Raw genomic sequence first — 17,667 nt, forward strand, 5'->3', positions numbered from 1 at the left:
ATTTGATTTTGGCAGGGGCTATTTGAATACAATGTATTATATTTACACTAAGTGAAAATAGCATATTTTCTTAGCAATAGATTCTATTTACACTTTAATAATAGGAGTATTTTCTTGCAGTAATAGTAGTTTGATGCTGTTCGTACTACTTAGTGCAAATAGTGACCAATATCTGCACCTCATTATTGTAGTAGGCTACATTATAAAACAGTATAGGCTACAATAATAACCTATTGAGTGTAAATTATAATTTGTATTTAAAAATTATTAAATGGATGCCGCCCCTACAACTAGCCCTAACCTTAACCAATATCCACACGTTATTTTCCACTTTTCGATAATTTCCTTCATTTTTATTGAAAATATATGCCTTTCCGATGTGATACGGGATGTGAAAAGGGAGAAGAACGAGTTCAGCAGAAGGCGGAATCGAACTCGGGACCTTCGCGTCAAAACACAAATGCTTTGTGTTGTACCATCTGCGCCACTGATGGTAGGCGGACTTAGTGTAAGTAGCCTCTGCCATAATGAAAACAAAATAATGATTAAAAATAGCCTACAGGAGCGTTTTATTTTCATGAGAGGGCAATCGAATGTGCCCATTCTCTTTTGGGCTCTGTACCTTGTCGTCTATCCGCCATAAACATTCATAAAGGGTTGCACTCGTCATTAAATTATGCACATATCCAAAAAGGAATTCATGATATGTTAAAATTACATTTTCACTAGTAAAAATGGTTATTTAAGATATCATGAATTCCTTTTTGGATATGTGCATAATTGTAACTAGTAAGAAATGCATTTTTGATATCTGTAATAGGTTTGTCGGCCTTTTAACATTTAAACATATGAATTGTTGATATCAAGAATTAAATGGTTGATATCAACCATTTAATTCTTGATATCAACAATTTGATTGTCACTAGTGACAATCAAATTGTTGATATCAAGAATTAAATGGTTGATATCAACCATTTAATTCTTGATATCAACAATTTGATTGTCACTAGTGACAATCAAATTGTTGATATCAAGAATTAAATGGTTGATATCAACCATTTAATTCTTGATATCAACAATTTGATTGTCACTAGTGACAATCAAATTGTTGATATCAAGAATTAAATGGTTGATATCAACCATTTAATTCTTGATATCAGGAATTACATTTCCTCTAGTAACAACACGAATTCTTGATATCAACAATGCATTTCTTACAAGTTACAATTCTAAATGCACATATCAGCTTTGTATTTCTTACTAGTATTTCTTACTAGTAACAATCACATTCGTGATATCAGAAATGAACATTGTCACTAGTGACAATTAAATTGTTGATATCAAGAAGAAACATCCGTACTAGTAACCATGTGATTACTGATATAAAAAATAAAGGGTTTTACTAGTAAGAATTGTATTTCTGATATGTGAAATTGGAATTTCAACTAGTAAGAAATTAATTCTTGATATCAACAATTGATTTTGAATGGCAGCCTATGGTGACATTTAACTAGTGAAAATACAATTACAGATATCAAGAATTATAGTTTTTACTAGTTGAAAAGTAATTGTTGATATCAAGAATTAACATTGTTACTAGTGGAAATGTAGTTGCTGATATCAAAAATAGCAATTGTTACTAGTAGAAATCTAATTCCTGATATCAAGAATTAACATTTTAACTAGTAAAAATTGAATTGTTGATATCAAGAATTCATATCCTGAGAATGAATAAAAGTCAAAACGGCTTGCCATACTGAACAACACATGTGATATTAAAAAAGAGAAATTAAAACTCTAAACGCGTACAGCTAGATAATTTTTAGAGATAGGTTAATTTTTGCTCATGTGCATAATTGTGTGTTTTTGTGCAGTGTTAGGGTAAATGAGATGTTTGATTTGTAGAAAGGCCAGACAGCCGCTAATGCTGCTTTCATGTGTTAGATTGTGTAATGATGAACATCACTTAGAACCTAAATATTAATTATTTTTACTGAAAGTTTTGATGCTTTTAAAATGCTGCTTTCAGGTACTGGTTACAACACTCTGTGATGTGACAGCATGTTAAGTGTTGGTGTTCTGGTCAGAATATCAGAATGAAAAACTTTAAACAATTTGCTTCTCTTCCTATGAACCTTCGTAAATGATGCAATCAAATGAAGTGGCTGTGTAATACTGATTTTGGACTCAGACATTGATCATATTTATAAAAAAAAAATTAATTTTATTGATGTTTATTTAATAATATGTATTTACATTTTTATTAAATATTATTATTTTGACAAATTTATTGTAAAATATTAAAACACATGCCAGTAGTTTGAGAGTAAAGAGATGCATGGAATGCGTCATGGGAGTTTTTATTTCTTTAGTAACAGCAATTTTTCTGATTGGTGGATCTTTCTTCAGGATTATGGGTAGTGTAGTTATTCACTGGGAACTCAACAATTAAACATCAGTTAAAAAAATGAAATTGAAACTACAATGACTCTGGGCTACTACAGCCCCCACATAACTGCTTCAGAGTTTATGGTATGTCTTGAAAGCTTTATATGTTACCATTAAAATTATGATTCCACTGCATTGTCATATCCAGTAAAATTCGGGTTCAGTGTTTATAAAATCATGTTATTTCATGAGGTGTTTAAGTGATTGGTTGTTCCTCTCTTTCCTGCAGATGACAGCACAGGAGGTGCGTTTGTGTGGGCTGCTGCTGCAGGAGCACTTTGGAGATGTGGTGGAGAAAGTGGGCACTCATCTGATCCGCAGGGGAGTTCTGACCTTGCGAGCACTTGCCCATGAGACCAAACTTCCTCTTGACCTGGTAATGTCATGCACTTTAGCTTTCTCCGTTATTACATCCTTCCCTTTCTCTTCTCTTTCCATTCTTTCTGTCTTCCTTTTGCCAAGCCAGTAAATTCATCATATTCTCTTTAACACACTCTTCTCTTGCTAGGTCAAGAAGTCTCTGTGTGTGCTGATGCAGCATGGGATGTGTGCGTTTGGTGCTGGGCGTCGTGGGCCAGCGGGACCTGTGGAATATCACATCATCTGTGAGCACATCCTACACATGAACCGTTATCCACGCTACATCTACACCGCCAAGAGTCTTTATGGAGACACAGGCGAGCTCATTGTTGAGGAGATACTGCAGAGAGGACAGATGACTATGAGCAGCACAGTCAAGACTGTAGCAGACCGGCTGACCCACAATATGCCAGGTGAGAAACTATAAGATTACAAGAAGACTGAAGGGCTAATTCATATAAACGAAACAGGATTTGAAAATACAGGGGTTTTTTGTAAGGATTTTGGCTTTCAATATGATTGATTGCTCCTAACAAACTTTAAAGTGAGCTCAGCTCCTTTAAACCAAACTTAACTGAGACCATCTTGGTATGGGTATGGTTTGCTTATAACATGCATTATCAGCGTTCACCTGATTTTCAGAATTGCATAATGGCAAAAAAAATCTTTATAAAAAAAATCACATCATGGCAAATATTTTGCAAGCAGTTTTACCATTCAAAGGGAATGTTGGCATACAGAGGAGGAAATTAGTTGCATATATTTTAGTTTTATAGACTTGGCAGAAACTTATTAAAAATGACTGTAAACTTTAAAGACAAAGGTCTTTATACTACCATGGAAAGTTTTGTGAAAGTTAAATAATACACATAGATACTATTCTATGCATTTTTGTTATGTATGTATTAATTTTTTTGTATTTACCACAATCATTCTTAAGTTTTGAACTTTTATTTTGATAGGAACATATATATGATTTTTTATTGAAATTTATCCTGCATCCAAGCCCGATATATCAGCCGATATTTGCAATTTTTTAAATATCTCTTTATTAATAACTTTTTTTAATATATTTGTGAAAAATACTGTAATAGGATTACAGATTCAAGAAGTTGTCATCTAAAGTACAAATATGTTTATCTGACGCAGTTATATTTTATATATTTATATTCTATTTTATATAAGGAAAGAAGTTGTATCTATCTGTCTGTCTGTCTGTCTGTCTGTCTGTCTGTCTATCTATCTATCAGCCATCTGCCACCCTGCTCTCTAACATATGGATATCGGTGGATATCCACTAATAATTATCATTCTCAATATTATATTATATTAATATTCAAGTTGGCTGGGCTTCACAAAACACGAAAGTCTGTTTTTAAAATCAGTCAAAATGTAAACAGAACCAAGTTCTTCATTTACTTTTTGGGTTTGTCCAATTGGTTTTTTTTTTTTTTTTTTAAAGAGGATCAGACAAATGTGGTATAAAAAGAAAAAACACTAAAATGACATCTGAAATAGGTTCCATCCACTTTCTTATGTCTTGACTTTTATTTGAAATGTACCTATTGAAGCTCTTTTTGCACCAGAGGGCCAGAGTATGGACTACAGTGAGGTTGTCTCTGCATTCTCCCGGTTGGTGGAGACTCATTTCCTGCAGCGTTGTCCTCCTATGGCCTCAGCAGGATCGTCAAGCTCAGGAGCAGTCAACGCTCCCCTTCCAGCTGTAACACAGCCCACTAAACCAGAGGACCACCCAGAATGCTACAAACTACCCTACATCACCGGTCATTTACTTCAGTCAAAGCACTCATCATCACGTACTATTAAACTCTTTAGTGGTCAACTCGTATGGTATATATAGTACCAGTGAAAATTGAGCTTATGCATAAATGCTTAAAATTATTTTAGTGTTCATTGAAAAATACAACAGGTAAAAGTTTTGAATATAGTTCTTATTGTTCACCATATGCATACAGTAAAACCGAGGTGGTTGAATTGTATTTATTCAGGTCAAGGAAAACGCAGACGCTCAAGTGAGGATGGTGAAGCTGAGCAACGTGCGACAAAGAAAGCCAAGACAGACAATAGTGAGGTATTACCATTGAGATGATGACAGCACCCATCCACATGTTCATTAGCTGAGTTTTTCATGCATTGCACATCTGTTTCCTCCCTCTCTCCCCAGCGTGGTGGTGAAGGGATCTATTGGCAGGTGACTTTTCAACGCTTTCACCTGCACTTCAGAGATCAGGCCATTATTAGTGCCGTTTCCTGTAAACTTGATCAGGTGACAGTAACCACCACTCTGTATATCAAATAATCTAAGATGTGCTGTGAGATATAATTAGGTTGTGGACTGAATATTCTTTCACGGCTGTATCTGAGACAGAATGTTCTGGATTTAGATATTCTCCTCCAGGGAAATAATAATAAGTCGGTAGAATGTAGGTCTTTATCTGCTAAATTTCTCCCCTGTAGACTAGCAGTGAGATTGTTAGAACCATGTTGCGGATGAGTGAAGTTAAAATGCCGGCTCACGCTGCTTTCACACAAGCCCTTTCTGCCAATGAGGTAATGGACAGACATGCATATTTTTGTTTGATAAGGCCCTTACTGAAAAACATTTAAAGAGACAGGTCTAATTAGTTCATTGGAGTTTAAAATGACAATGGCAGTGTGAACAGTCGGTCCTACAGGTCAGCTTAGAAAACCAAACCAGATTGGGGTGAAGTGTGATCAAAGCCTTATTGTTTTCCATCAGATTTTCCGAGCTCTTCCATCCAGTTACAACATCGCCAGACCAATTTTAGACCAATACCTCACCCTCCTGGTGGATGATCCGGTAAAGCAATGCATACACAGATAAACACTACTATATAGTTGCTATTTATACAAGAATTAAATGACTTAAAAATTAATATGCATTTTGTTCTACTAGATGGAATTTGTGGGCAGGACAGGTGACAGTGGAGGAGGAATGTATGTCGTCAGTATCCCTTTAAAACACTACCTGAAAGAAAAAAGGAAGTTTTCCATGTCTGACTGCAAACCGTTTTTATTGTTTATTTATTTCATCAAAAGTTTGGGGTAGTAAGATTTTTTTCTATTTTAAATAAATGCTGTTCTTTTGACTTTTCTATTCATTAAGGAATTCTAAAAAAATTGTATCACGGTTTCCACAAAAAAAAAAAACTGTTTTCAAAGTTTAATATAAGAAGAAATGTTTCTTAAGCAACAAATTAGCATATTAGAATATTTTATGAAGGATCATGTGACACTAAAAATAGGAGTTGCTAAAATTTGGCTTGCCATCCCAGGAATAAATATTAAAATATAAATATGACTTCTATTAGTAATTCACTGTTACTACTGATTTTGTTTTATTTTTGATTAGATGCAGCATTGGTGAACATAAGAGATGTCTTTCAAAAACATTGACATTTTACCAACCACAGAGCAGTTGTGAATTATTTTAAATGATGTATCTATTTTTTCAACGACATAGTGTACAACTAATAATGAATTGGTTGACCCTTGACCCTGTGGTCAGATTTACATCCTGCACTGGCTAATCTGGCCAGAGCTACACTAGAGTCTGTGGTCCAAGAGAGGTTAGTAGAGTCGTAGTGCTTTAGCCTCCTGAAATCTTTTGGTTGTGTTCTTAGTTTCATGATGTGGCTGTGTTTTATGTCAGGTTTGGTTCCCGCTCTGCTCGAATCTTTCGTCTGTTACTGCGAAAACGGCACCTGGAACAGAAGCAGGTGGAGGATTTTGCCATGGTTCCTGCCAAAGACATGCTGTACACACTCCTGTCTGAGAACCTGGTCGAGCTACAGGTAGCACTCTCACAGATTCTATTCATAGAAATAGATTAGACTTAGTTTTAGTTAACTGTAACAACCCTGGTTCATAGCACTCTTTGTACTGTATGTGCAGGAAATCCCCAAAACGCCAGACTACGCCCCTTCTCGCACCTTTTACCTGTACACCGTTAACCAGCTGCCCACCTTCAGACTACTTCTGCAACACTGCTTCAAGGTACACAGCTCATATGAACATCCCTGGAATGTTTGTTTAATGCTTTTTATAATGTTTTGACATATTTGTATGTGGACCCCATACAGACAGTTGGCAACCTGATCGAGAGGCGGCTGTATGAGACCAAAGAGAACAAGCAAGTCACTCTCTACACATGAATCAGTCACATGATCATTAATCTTGTCTTTTCTCTTTGTGCTTATGGTGGCAGGTTGGATTCCAGTGAAAACCAGGTGGATGAGACCATATTTCTTCTGGAATCCTATATCAACTCTACACAGGCCCCTCCCTGACAGTTTTTATACAACTTTAGACTAGTTCAGAAAATTGTTTATGTTTGTTTGAAAAGAAATAGGTGGCTATAGAAGAGATGTTTATTAAAAATTCGCCATAAACATTCATAAAGGGTTGCACTCGTCATTAAATTATGCACATATCCAAAAAGGAATTCATGATATCTTAAATAACAATTTTTACTAGTGAAAATGTAATTTTAACATGTAAGAATTAAGCTACAGATATCAAGAAGTATGTGTATTACTAGTTGTAATTTCATTTTTGATATGATAAACGTATTTCTGCGAGTGATGAACATTGTTGATATCAAGAATTCGTGTTGTTACTAGTGGAAATGTAATTCCTGATATTTAATAGTGTGAGTATTTTGTGTAGCCGTGAACAATTTTATTTTCCTCAGGAAAAAAATAAAGATATAATTATTTTATTTAATGGCTTACAATTTTTTTTTTAATAATTTGTCTGAATGTCAAAAAAGCAAATGCAATTTACAAACCTATGCATTGAACATGAAGAATGAAACAGACATTTTTATTTCTGTTAAGAAAAAAAAAATAGACTGCTTGGTATTATACCATATGTTTTCAACTTAAATACAAATTTCATTATTTTCTTTTTCACAAATAGTGCATTTGCTTGTTTTCCTGCTCGTTCTTTCAATGCAATGCAATTTAAAGGATCTGGCTCTATGAAGCCATGCAGAGTGTCTCCCAGATTAACCTTCTTTCTCGTTCTTTTGCAACACAATTGGATTCTTGTGGTTTTTGATGCCACAACAGAATAACATAACTAAATAACGTACTCGACTGACCTGCAAGAACTGAACTTTTACACATTGTGCATCCCTTTGCATGTTCATGTATTAAATATTTTGGCACATTTTAGCACTCTCAGCTCCATGTGAAATATTTGATCAGGTTTAAATCCATTCTGCAGATTTCCCCCCAAAATCAGCAAAGAAAATGAAGAATAAGTCTGTAGATTCCACCTGGACCTGATAATGGATTGTTTGTGGTCCTGGAGCCGAAGTGTCATGTCTCAAAGGGGAAGTAATGGCTACAAAAGGCATATTTCCTGGTTGTAAAGGAAACTCTGTTCAGTCTGCTCTGCAGTGTCAGTTGTCATCATTCTCATCCTCATCCTTCCTCTGTTTCCTTGTGAAAAACCCCAACTGTGAAGAAACATCAACACATGGCTTAAGACTGCTGAGTGCTAGTAGTTTTAGTACATATAAAGTGTTTTGGGTAGTAATGCGCTTCAGATGTAGCCGCTGTACACCTGCTTATGTGTTGTGTTCAGTACCTTCCAAAGGATGAATACTAAGAGCGCAAGAAGCAGCAGTCCTCCAATGATGCTGCCAATCAGAATCCAGAGAGAGATTGGAATCGAACGCCCCTTCAGCACTTCCAAAACCGTCTATATATACAGAGACCGAAAGAGAGTTTATAGTACAAAACTCTGGATTTGTAGGAAAGTTTTCAAGTCATTTCAAGTTTGATTTTGATGTAACAAAGCAGCATTTTCTAAGTGGGTGAGTTGTATACTTGCTTTTTAATTAGTACAGTAGGCTACCCATTAACACCATTATTTATTCATTAAGATTTGCCAATGTAGAGCAACAGGCAGGATTTATCATGTGAACGTAATAGGCCAATCATAGAACGGTTGAGGCTTTATCTCCTCTCACGCGACTTTTCCTCATTCATTCTCAATTAACAATTTCATAGTGTTTGCATTGTTTTATTTTTGTACTGAGGATTACATATTACAGTGGCATTCAAAAGTTTAAAACCTCTAACCTTTAAATAAATACATAAATGGATGAACGAATGAGCAATTTCTTAGTCACTAATCAAGTAACAGTAACAGTTGTAAATTCAAGTTTTCACTCATATTGTCATGCTAACAATATAATTTGTGCTGAAAAAAGTAAAACAGAAACTTTTCATCAAATTAAAATAAAATAAACAGCTTCTAGGTCACTAATTAAATTTTCACGCAAATTGGCATGCTAACAATATAATTTGTGATGAACAAAAAAGCAAAACAGAAACATTTCAAAAGTGGTCTCACAATTTTGGACCCCACTGTGTAACAGTCTGGAAGCCTGCAACCTTTAGCTAAAAAGCTAACGGCTAATGCTAGGGAAGGAGACCAGAGGCCGTTTTTTAATGGATGTCAATGGAAGAGAGGCTTCACTACACTGAATAAACTGCTTTTTTGAGGAAACAGCTCATCATTTAATGCCTGTCAGCTAATCTTCAAACATGTTTTACACTAAACAGTAGTTTTTGATTGAACTATTTTTTAGAGTTTACCACAAAAAAAATCGATTTATAGGAGAAGTCACTGACTTTTTGCGACAGGTGGGATTCAGCTTACAGCACTTCTCATTTATTCCTATGGTATCTGTAAACGGCAATTGAGTGTCGCACAACTCTGACTGAAATTCAATGACGTCAAGGCTATAATGTGATTGGTTATCAAGGCACACATGATCCAAGTTGACCTTTACGTTTTCTCCACGATATTACGAGATACCAACTTGTAAAAAGCGTTCACGTCCTCGTAGAACTCGTAATTGCAACTTGTGAACTGGGACTTTTCTGAGAGCTACATCTTGTACTACCTGACCACCTCAGATGTTTAGGCATTGATAGTGCAGAAGGAAGAAGAACACAGATCCTCTCATCTCTCAATAGTGAGACAATCTCTGGTTTCTAGTGAGTCTGAAGACCTTGATTGGCTCAGGGTTCAGGTGTGTTTAATTAGGGTTGGAGCTAAATTTTGCCAGACAGTTGCCTTGTCCAAATACTAACACTTGCGGTCTTGCACTTGACCACTTGACTACTTATATGACGTATTTCCTGTATTTGGCCCAAGTGTTCAAGTGAGGATGAAGACCACAAGTGTGTGTCGAACTTTTCATTACCTGATGGGACACACTTGTAGTGTTGTAAAAATGCAAGTGTTTACATAGCTTTATTTTAATTTTACATTAATTTAACTTTGCATTTTAAAATCAACTTCTAAATGTCTGTTCAGTAGTCCCTATAACATGACAATTTTAATTTGTGGTGCTTCTAATTAAGTGATAAAGAACAGTTGCAAATGTTGTACAAAATAAATATCACCACTACTCATCTTTGCACCAATAAAACGTAAAAACACTGTTTTTCTACCAAATTATATGTAATATCTAATTATTATATTAATATTTAACTTGCATTGGAAAGGTTTCCATGACCTCTCGCGAGATCTCGGCAAAAAGTCTCACGATTTATTTCCAGAACATGATGCACGATGGGATACACTAAGCCTCGAATAGCGCTCCGGAGCAGTATTCGAGATAGTGTGGGTTTAGTGTGCGTTAAGGGCACTGTGCTTTGGCGTTTTTAAGACCTGGGACAGTCTTGCGCACTTACTTCCTGTCGCGCGCACGCGCTCTCAGGTGGCCAAGACCACAAGTGTGGGTATTTGGACAAGGGGATAGGCCCTCCAGGAACAGCTTTGGACATCCCTGGTTTATGAGTTTGTGTCCTGTCAGTTTTCTTACCTCCCTCAAAAGGGCAGCATTTCCCATTTTAATCAGACTGGACTCCCGAGCAGACAGCTGGTAAGAGCCCACTATTGTCACTGCTTTAAACTTGACCTGACAGAAGCACACAGTAGTCAGAGGTTAGAAACTGAAACACAAACACATCCCAGTAAATACAGCTGACCTCTGTAGCCATTTGCCTGTGTGGAATAAAAGAGAGAGATGTCACCTGTCTGAAGAAGTTGTCATGTATCCTCCTGGTGATGCGAATCAAGACTTTCTGTCCATTCAATAGCTGTTGGATGTGACACACAACCTCCACACACCATGAGGAAGTGCAGTTCTAAATATGAAAACAAAATGATATTATAGTATAAGATCATTTACTGCAGTAGATTAAATTAGTGATCTACTGGTTATTTTTTACATATAGAATCATTTCATGCAGCCTCAGATGGTGGTTTTGGTCCCTGATCATTTGGGTCAGGGTTTTCAAACTAGTGTTTACAAGGAGGTGCTAGGGAGTCTGTGGAAATGTTTGGAGAAAAGCTATTAAAAAAGTTAAAAAAGTAAATATTTAATAAAATGAATATTACAATAAATAAATAATAAAATATGATTAAAATAAAGAAAAATGGATTAAAATAAATGAAAACATGAGTTAATAAATACATTGAAATCAGATTAAAAGAAATAAGTAAATTATTTAGTAAATAAATAAATACAAATAAAATGTATATAAAATGTCAAATATATATTTATAATATTTATTTGTCATAAATTGTGTCTTTATACAAAAAACTATATACAGTAGATGCATTTAGAATTTTAGTATCAGTATCCCTCTCTAGTTTGGGCCTCTTCTGCTGCTTTCATTCTCATAGATATGCAGCCAAAACTCTCTGAATCATTCCAGTTTGTTTTCATTTGATTTTCTCCTCCACCCAAATACTTAACAGGAATTTTGTCCTACTTTTCAACAAGACAAAAAGAGGATGACAGCTCTAGAATTTGATGGCGATTTGACGGCAAAGAATAATGTCTACCCTTGTGAAAAAGAAGTTTATTCAAGTGTGCTATTAGTATACTTCTTTTAAACTAAAAAATAGGAAAGTATACTTTCAGTCTAATTTTATGTATGTCTCAGACATGGGCTTTATGTACTTCTCAGAAATATTCTTAAAATGACATTTAAGTATACTTGACTTATACTTAGAAAAAAATCTAAATATATTTGAGCTATACTTGTGCTCCGAGAATCTGTGTTTTCATTGTTATACGGTAGGGGGCGCTAGTACACATCTTCTAGTTAAAAAAATTGTTTATTTGTGTTTAAAAAAAGAATGCATGAAGCTAGAATAAAATGTTTTTGTTTACAAGCAGATACCCTGTTCTTTTGATGTTTTGTATGTTCAGATATTCATAACAAAATATATACAAATTAATACCTAAATAGGGACGTAGTAGTATACTTAAAGTATGATGTAAAGTTCACTTAAAGAAAACTGACGAGTATACTTGCAGTATAAAACTACTAAACTAGTAGTTTACTGAGACTATACTTCTGAGTGTACTAAAAATGCTACAAGTATTTAATTAGTAAACTATCAGTATACCTATAAGTTAACTTTTAGTATAGTTGCAGTACAAACTAAAAACATAGATGTAAATTAGTTGTGTACTAAAAGTATACTACTGTTATACTAAAAGTATACTTAAAAGTATACTTTTATATACTAGAAAGTGGGCCAATTTAGTCCCAAGGAGTATTGAAATAGTACACTTACAAGTATACTACTAGTACACTGATATTTGTATACTTACTACATAAAGTATACTTAAAAATATACTTGAACTTTACTTAAGTATACTTAATAAAATAAACTTGAAGTATACTATTTTTTGGTAAGGGTATTCAGAGACAGCATGTTGTTAATTGCAAGCGAGTTCCAAATAAAATCAAATTAAATCAACAAATCAAAATTCAGTTTAACGTAATGGATTTACTTCAGTTACAGAATGCAGTTGTCAATTTCCCATCAGTGAACATAACATCTGTATTCTCACCAATAGTTCTGTTTTCTTCATGTCTTCTGGGTGAAGTGGACGCACATCACTCTGGCTGGACTTTAACTTGGATAGATCACCCACTATACTGCAGTTCACACCTGAAGACTACAAATAAACAGAAAAAACACCAACAACTACATGAACACGAAGATGCATGCGAATTACAGTAAGACTGTATAAATGCATACACATGATACTAACATTATGGGAGAAAGCATCAACAACAGTCGCAAAAACTCTGTCTCCTGAAGCCACGGCGGGCAAATTGACAGTCAGCTCCAGATTACTGACGGCATAACAGCCCAGATTCTGCACCTGATATCAAAAACATGTACTCAGAAGCTTTCTGATTTTTTAAAACATAAACCAATGAGCCTATCAGGCTTACTTTGACCCACCCTGAAATGTGTGTAGAACTCGGGTCCTGTCCCCTCAGACACGGTTCTGGTTGGGTGGACCTCATAGCGGTTTAGGTTGGAGTCACTGTAGTGAATTAAGCCGAAATAAGACAACCACATATGCATACTGTACACTGAACTTCCATGCATTTTAAGGTTGTAAAAGGGAAAGGGATGTTGGGAACTAACCTTGTGATGAAGATATCTGGTTCATACTGTACAATACTCTGTAACTGTACACTGTTGTCCGAAAGTGTGCCTTCACTCTCCACACTGTCACTGTGGCAACACACACATACACACATTTAATATACATTTTTCAACACATGTTTATTTACTTGTTGTGTTAGGTTAAAATTACTTTAAATGCATCTTCCAAAAAATTTTATTATTTAAAATAAATGGCCATGACATCCTTGGCCAGTACCATTTGCTAATGGTTTAAGTTGTGTGTGTGTGTGTGTGTGTGTGTGTGTGTGTGTGTGTACCTTGAAGCAAAAAGCTTCATCTGGACCTTACTGATGAGAGACGTACAACTGAACTCAAATTCCAACATGAAGTTCACCTGAGAAAAACGAGGCAGTTGGGAGAATCACTGGTCAATGAACCCAAACGGCTCAGTGACTGTTTCAATGAATTATGATTTCAGAGGCTTACCTTCGACTGAGAGCGGAACACTGGATAACTGACATTACAGGAGTGACTGTTTGAGCTTAGAGCCGTACATTCAATCTTAAACTGGGCGTCTTCCTATAGAGACAGAAAGAGAGAAAGAAAGAGACAAAAATGAGGCAGAAAGAGAAATGAAGCAGCAAGTAGTGTGATTCATGAAACAGTGGAATATAATGCACTTTTGTATAAATTATGTGTATAAATAAGAATTTTCTTTAAATACTTTACCATTCTAATGTTTTTTTTCTTTTTTAAAGAAATCTAATGCTCATCAAGGCTGCATTTATTTGATCAAAAATACAGGAAAAAGTAATATTGTGAAATATTATTACAATTTAAAATAACGTTTTATATTTTAAAATGTATTTTATTCATGTAATGTCAAAGCTGAATATTCAGGAGTCATTACTCCAGTCTTTAGTGTCACATGAACCTTCAGAAATTATTCTAATATGCTGATTTGGTGATCAAGAAACATTTTTTTTGTTTGTTGAAATTAGTTGTGCTGCTTAATATTTTTGTGAAAACCATGATACTTTTTTTTCAGAATTCCTTGATAAATAGAACGTTCAGAAGAACAGCATTTATTTCAAAAATCTGACCTCAAAATATTAAATGGTAGTGTATATTTTGTATACATAATTGTGACATTTATTAGTAAAGTATCTACGATATTACTCATTTGGCCAAACAATCACATTGCCGTATTTAACACATCACATGCTGGTGTGTTTGTACTAATATGCATTTATGTTTTTTTTAAAGGAGAGATTGTGTTGGTACCCGTATACTCAGACTGCTGAAGTGCAGGTTTTTAGAGTAATGAAGAGTGAGGCTAGTGTTATAGGCGTTTTCTAGTCGGTTTTGTAGCTGTACTTCTACTGCAAGTCGTCGCCGAGGGCTGCGTATAACATATGGTTGCTGCCTGCAAGAACAGATAAGAGCAAGATTGACGTTACATTACCATAGCACATGCTATTTCAATCACGGTTTCAGGTTTAGTAGTCACTGAACTGGTTAACCCTTAAAAAATGTTACTCTAAATATTTCTATTTTAACTATTAATATAGCACTAGGGGTTAAAGCAATTAGTTCTGCCAATGGTCAACATGTTTGGACTTGTTGTGGATCATTAGGTGTGCTTATTCTATACATGCCAACTGCAGGAGGACAATTTCTTTGTTACCTTGTTCCAGAAATGTCCATATGGGCCTGTAAAACCAGATCAGTTACACACACATCATCCTCCCCACAGTCTTTGAAGAATGGGATCTAAAGGCAATAAAAGAGATCAAACTTTGCGTTAGCCAACAGTATGAGGGGAACACCCATTCATTTATATTCCTATTTTTCAATGGATAGGTCAACTGAATAGCACTCACAGACTTCTTGAATGTTGTCGGCCAGCCCTCATCTAGTACCGGGCCACTCTCTGTGTCATTGATTTTGAAGCGCAAAGTGAAGCTGATTGGTCGGATGTAATCAGCTGTATCCTAGATATATAAAGGAAGACAGAAACAGAGAGAAGAACACTTTTACTTCAAAAACAATCAGTAAGTACTCATGTAATAAGAAGGTTAATGTACAGTCCATCGGCCATTAGGGCAAAACAACCCCTTTTTGCGATATCGACCGGGTAAATGTACATTATCCTTTACTTCATTGATTTTTAAGCCGTTTAGACTTACAAAGACATGAAATGGTAGCGTGTAGCACATGGTCTGCCCTACACGAACAGTGACGCCCATTAGGGTCTGCCGCTGAGAGTTGTAGTCAAACAGAGCACGAGCCAAGATCTTTCTGTCATCCAACATGGCCCCCATCTGTATATCTATACAAATAAACCGATGTGGTGGTACTTTAGTAAGTGTATGTAGTACAGCAATGGAAGAAAAGCTTTTTGGTTACATGACACTTTACCAAAATATGTGCCATAAGAGCCAGGAGAGCGAGACAGGGCCAGAAAGCAAACTGTGGCGTTAAGGCATGCGGAGTCTCGTCCAGCCCTGTGGCAGTTCTTCTGTATCACATTTATGGAGTGTGGCTGGAAAGACAGGCTGACGTTGATCTGCACTATACTGCGTGACCTGTAGAGTACAGAGAGAGGTCAGGAGCCAAGCGACGTTGTTACCACGGCTCATTCAAAACGGGACTTTACTACTGTTTGGCACACAATTTAAAGTGACGAATTGGTGACTATGATGGCAGTGTTTAGATGATGCATAAAAACACAAGACTGTAATGAGGCATAGAGTACTTCAGTAGGACGGCAGTGCCCTGTGCTCCCACAGCAAGATCCAGTAACTCATCCCCATCCAGATCCATCAGAGCGCTCAGGCTACGGCCAAAATACTGCAGCCCTGCAGAGAGAGAGGAGCCTGGGATACGCTACAAAGAGAAAAAGAGAGCTTTATTAGTATGTGAAGTATAAATGACAGGTATAATGGGGTCTAAAAGTTAAAGACCATCAAAAAAAGTGGTCACCCTAGTAAAATGTAATATATTTAAAATACTAAGTATAGTCTCAAAACTATTAACATATTTACTGACTTATCGCTCGAGACTTACTGATATAAAAATCATAATTAAACTTTATTTGGAGTACTACTTGTGCACAATGCACATTTCTTAATATTAAGCCTAAAATGAGTTTTAATGTCATGATGAAGATTGTATGATTTTTGAATAATATCAGTAATATCAATCCCAAAGTGGTGTACCTAAAGTATACTTGCAATAGTTGCACTTTAGCACAATCACTAGTTTAAAAGTGGTCACTAGTTTTACAGTCAGTTGGTGTCAGTAAGTTTTTTTTAAAGAAATTAATTATTTTATTCAGCAAGGATGCGATAATTTGACCGAAAGTTAGTAAAAGTTAGTGAAAACATGTACTGTTAAAGAAAGTTTTTGTTTTCAAATAAATACTGTACTTTTGAACCTTTGTAAATATTCATTAAAGAATCCTGAAAAATATATCACAGTTTACGTAAAAATTAAGCAGCACAACTGTTCTTTTTTTTACATGATAATAATAAGAAATGTTTCTTGAGCACAAAATCAGCATATTAGAATTATTTCGGAAGGATCATGTGACACTGAAGACTGAAGTGCTGCTAAAAAAATCAGCTTTGCCATCAGGAATAAATTACATTTAAAAAAAATAATATATATATATATATATATATATATATAAAATAAATCAATATTTCACAATATTACTGTTTTACCATATTTTTGATCAAATAAATGCAACCTTGTTGAGCATAAGAGACTTTTTTCAAAAATGTCCAAAAATTTTCAACAACAAAAAAAAACCTTACTGACCCCAAATTTTTGAACAGTAGTGTACATTCTCAAAACTGAATACAATTGAACAATTCTTTTTTTGTAAAGTTCAATAAAAAATCTATTAAAATTACTACTAAACATATTTCTTCATTTTCATCATAACATATTTTAATATATATAAAATACACTGAACAAAATTATAAACGCAACACTTTTGTTTTTGCCCCCATTTTTCATGAGCTGAACTCAAAGATCTAAGACTTTTTCTATGTACACAAAAGGCCTATTTCTCTCAAATATTGTTCACAAATCTGTCTAAATCTGTGTTAGTGAGCACTTCTCCTTTGCCGAGATAATCCATCCACCTCACAGGTGTGGCATATCAAGATGCTGATTAGACAGCATGATTATTGCACAGGTGTGCCTTAGGCTGGCCACAATAAAAGGCCACTCTAAAATGTGCAGTTTCACATACACATACATTCAAAATGCCATCAATAAAATGTACCTGTGTTCGTTGTCCATAACATATGCCTGCCCATACCATAACCCCACCGC

At 35.2% G+C, this 17,667-nt stretch overlaps 2 protein-coding genes across 2 annotated transcripts in view; one reads left to right on the forward strand and one right to left on the reverse strand.

Moving 5' to 3' along the window:
• The first annotated feature begins 2,484 nt into the window (after positions 1-2,484).
• Positions 2,485-7,004, forward strand: LOC107596706 (DNA-directed RNA polymerase III subunit RPC3-like). Its single transcript, XM_016287504.1, has 13 exons — positions 2,485-2,532; positions 2,678-2,824; positions 2,957-3,221; positions 4,380-4,592; positions 4,818-4,900; positions 4,994-5,095; positions 5,287-5,379; positions 5,570-5,650; positions 5,747-5,798; positions 6,359-6,419; positions 6,503-6,644; positions 6,745-6,846; positions 6,933-7,004. Exons 1-13 carry the CDS (start codon positions 2,485-2,487, stop codon positions 7,002-7,004), a joined length of 1,461 nt encoding a protein of 486 aa, XP_016142990.1.
• A 653-nt stretch (positions 7,005-7,657) lies between these two features.
• The window catches only part of LOC107596623 (integrin alpha-10-like), a 57,345-nt gene continuing 47,335 nt past the window's right edge, over positions 7,658-17,667 (reverse strand). The window contains exons 15-30 of the mRNA XM_016287381.1: positions 16,079-16,209; positions 15,742-15,908; positions 15,510-15,652; positions 15,204-15,314; positions 15,008-15,093; positions 14,605-14,746; positions 13,807-13,899; positions 13,638-13,714; positions 13,339-13,428; positions 13,150-13,234; positions 12,953-13,066; positions 12,749-12,856; positions 10,911-11,024; positions 10,700-10,795; positions 8,446-8,559; positions 7,658-8,314 (exon numbers count right to left, since the gene is read on the reverse strand). Coding sequence (XP_016142867.1) covers positions 8,258-8,314; positions 8,446-8,559; positions 10,700-10,795; positions 10,911-11,024; positions 12,749-12,856; positions 12,953-13,066; positions 13,150-13,234; positions 13,339-13,428; positions 13,638-13,714; positions 13,807-13,899; positions 14,605-14,746; positions 15,008-15,093; positions 15,204-15,314; positions 15,510-15,652; positions 15,742-15,908; positions 16,079-16,209 — 1,728 coding nt within the window. The 3' untranslated portion in view covers positions 7,658-8,257. The remainder of the gene's footprint in view (positions 8,315-8,445; positions 8,560-10,699; positions 10,796-10,910; positions 11,025-12,748; positions 12,857-12,952; positions 13,067-13,149; positions 13,235-13,338; positions 13,429-13,637; positions 13,715-13,806; positions 13,900-14,604; positions 14,747-15,007; positions 15,094-15,203; positions 15,315-15,509; positions 15,653-15,741; positions 15,909-16,078; positions 16,210-17,667) is intronic.

This window comes from Sinocyclocheilus grahami, unplaced genomic scaffold (assembly GCF_001515645.1).
Source record: "Sinocyclocheilus grahami isolate Dianchi unplaced genomic scaffold, SAMN03320097.WGS_v1.1 scaffold222.1, whole genome shotgun sequence".
NCBI classification, from domain to species: domain Eukaryota; kingdom Metazoa; phylum Chordata; class Actinopteri; order Cypriniformes; family Cyprinidae; genus Sinocyclocheilus; species Sinocyclocheilus grahami.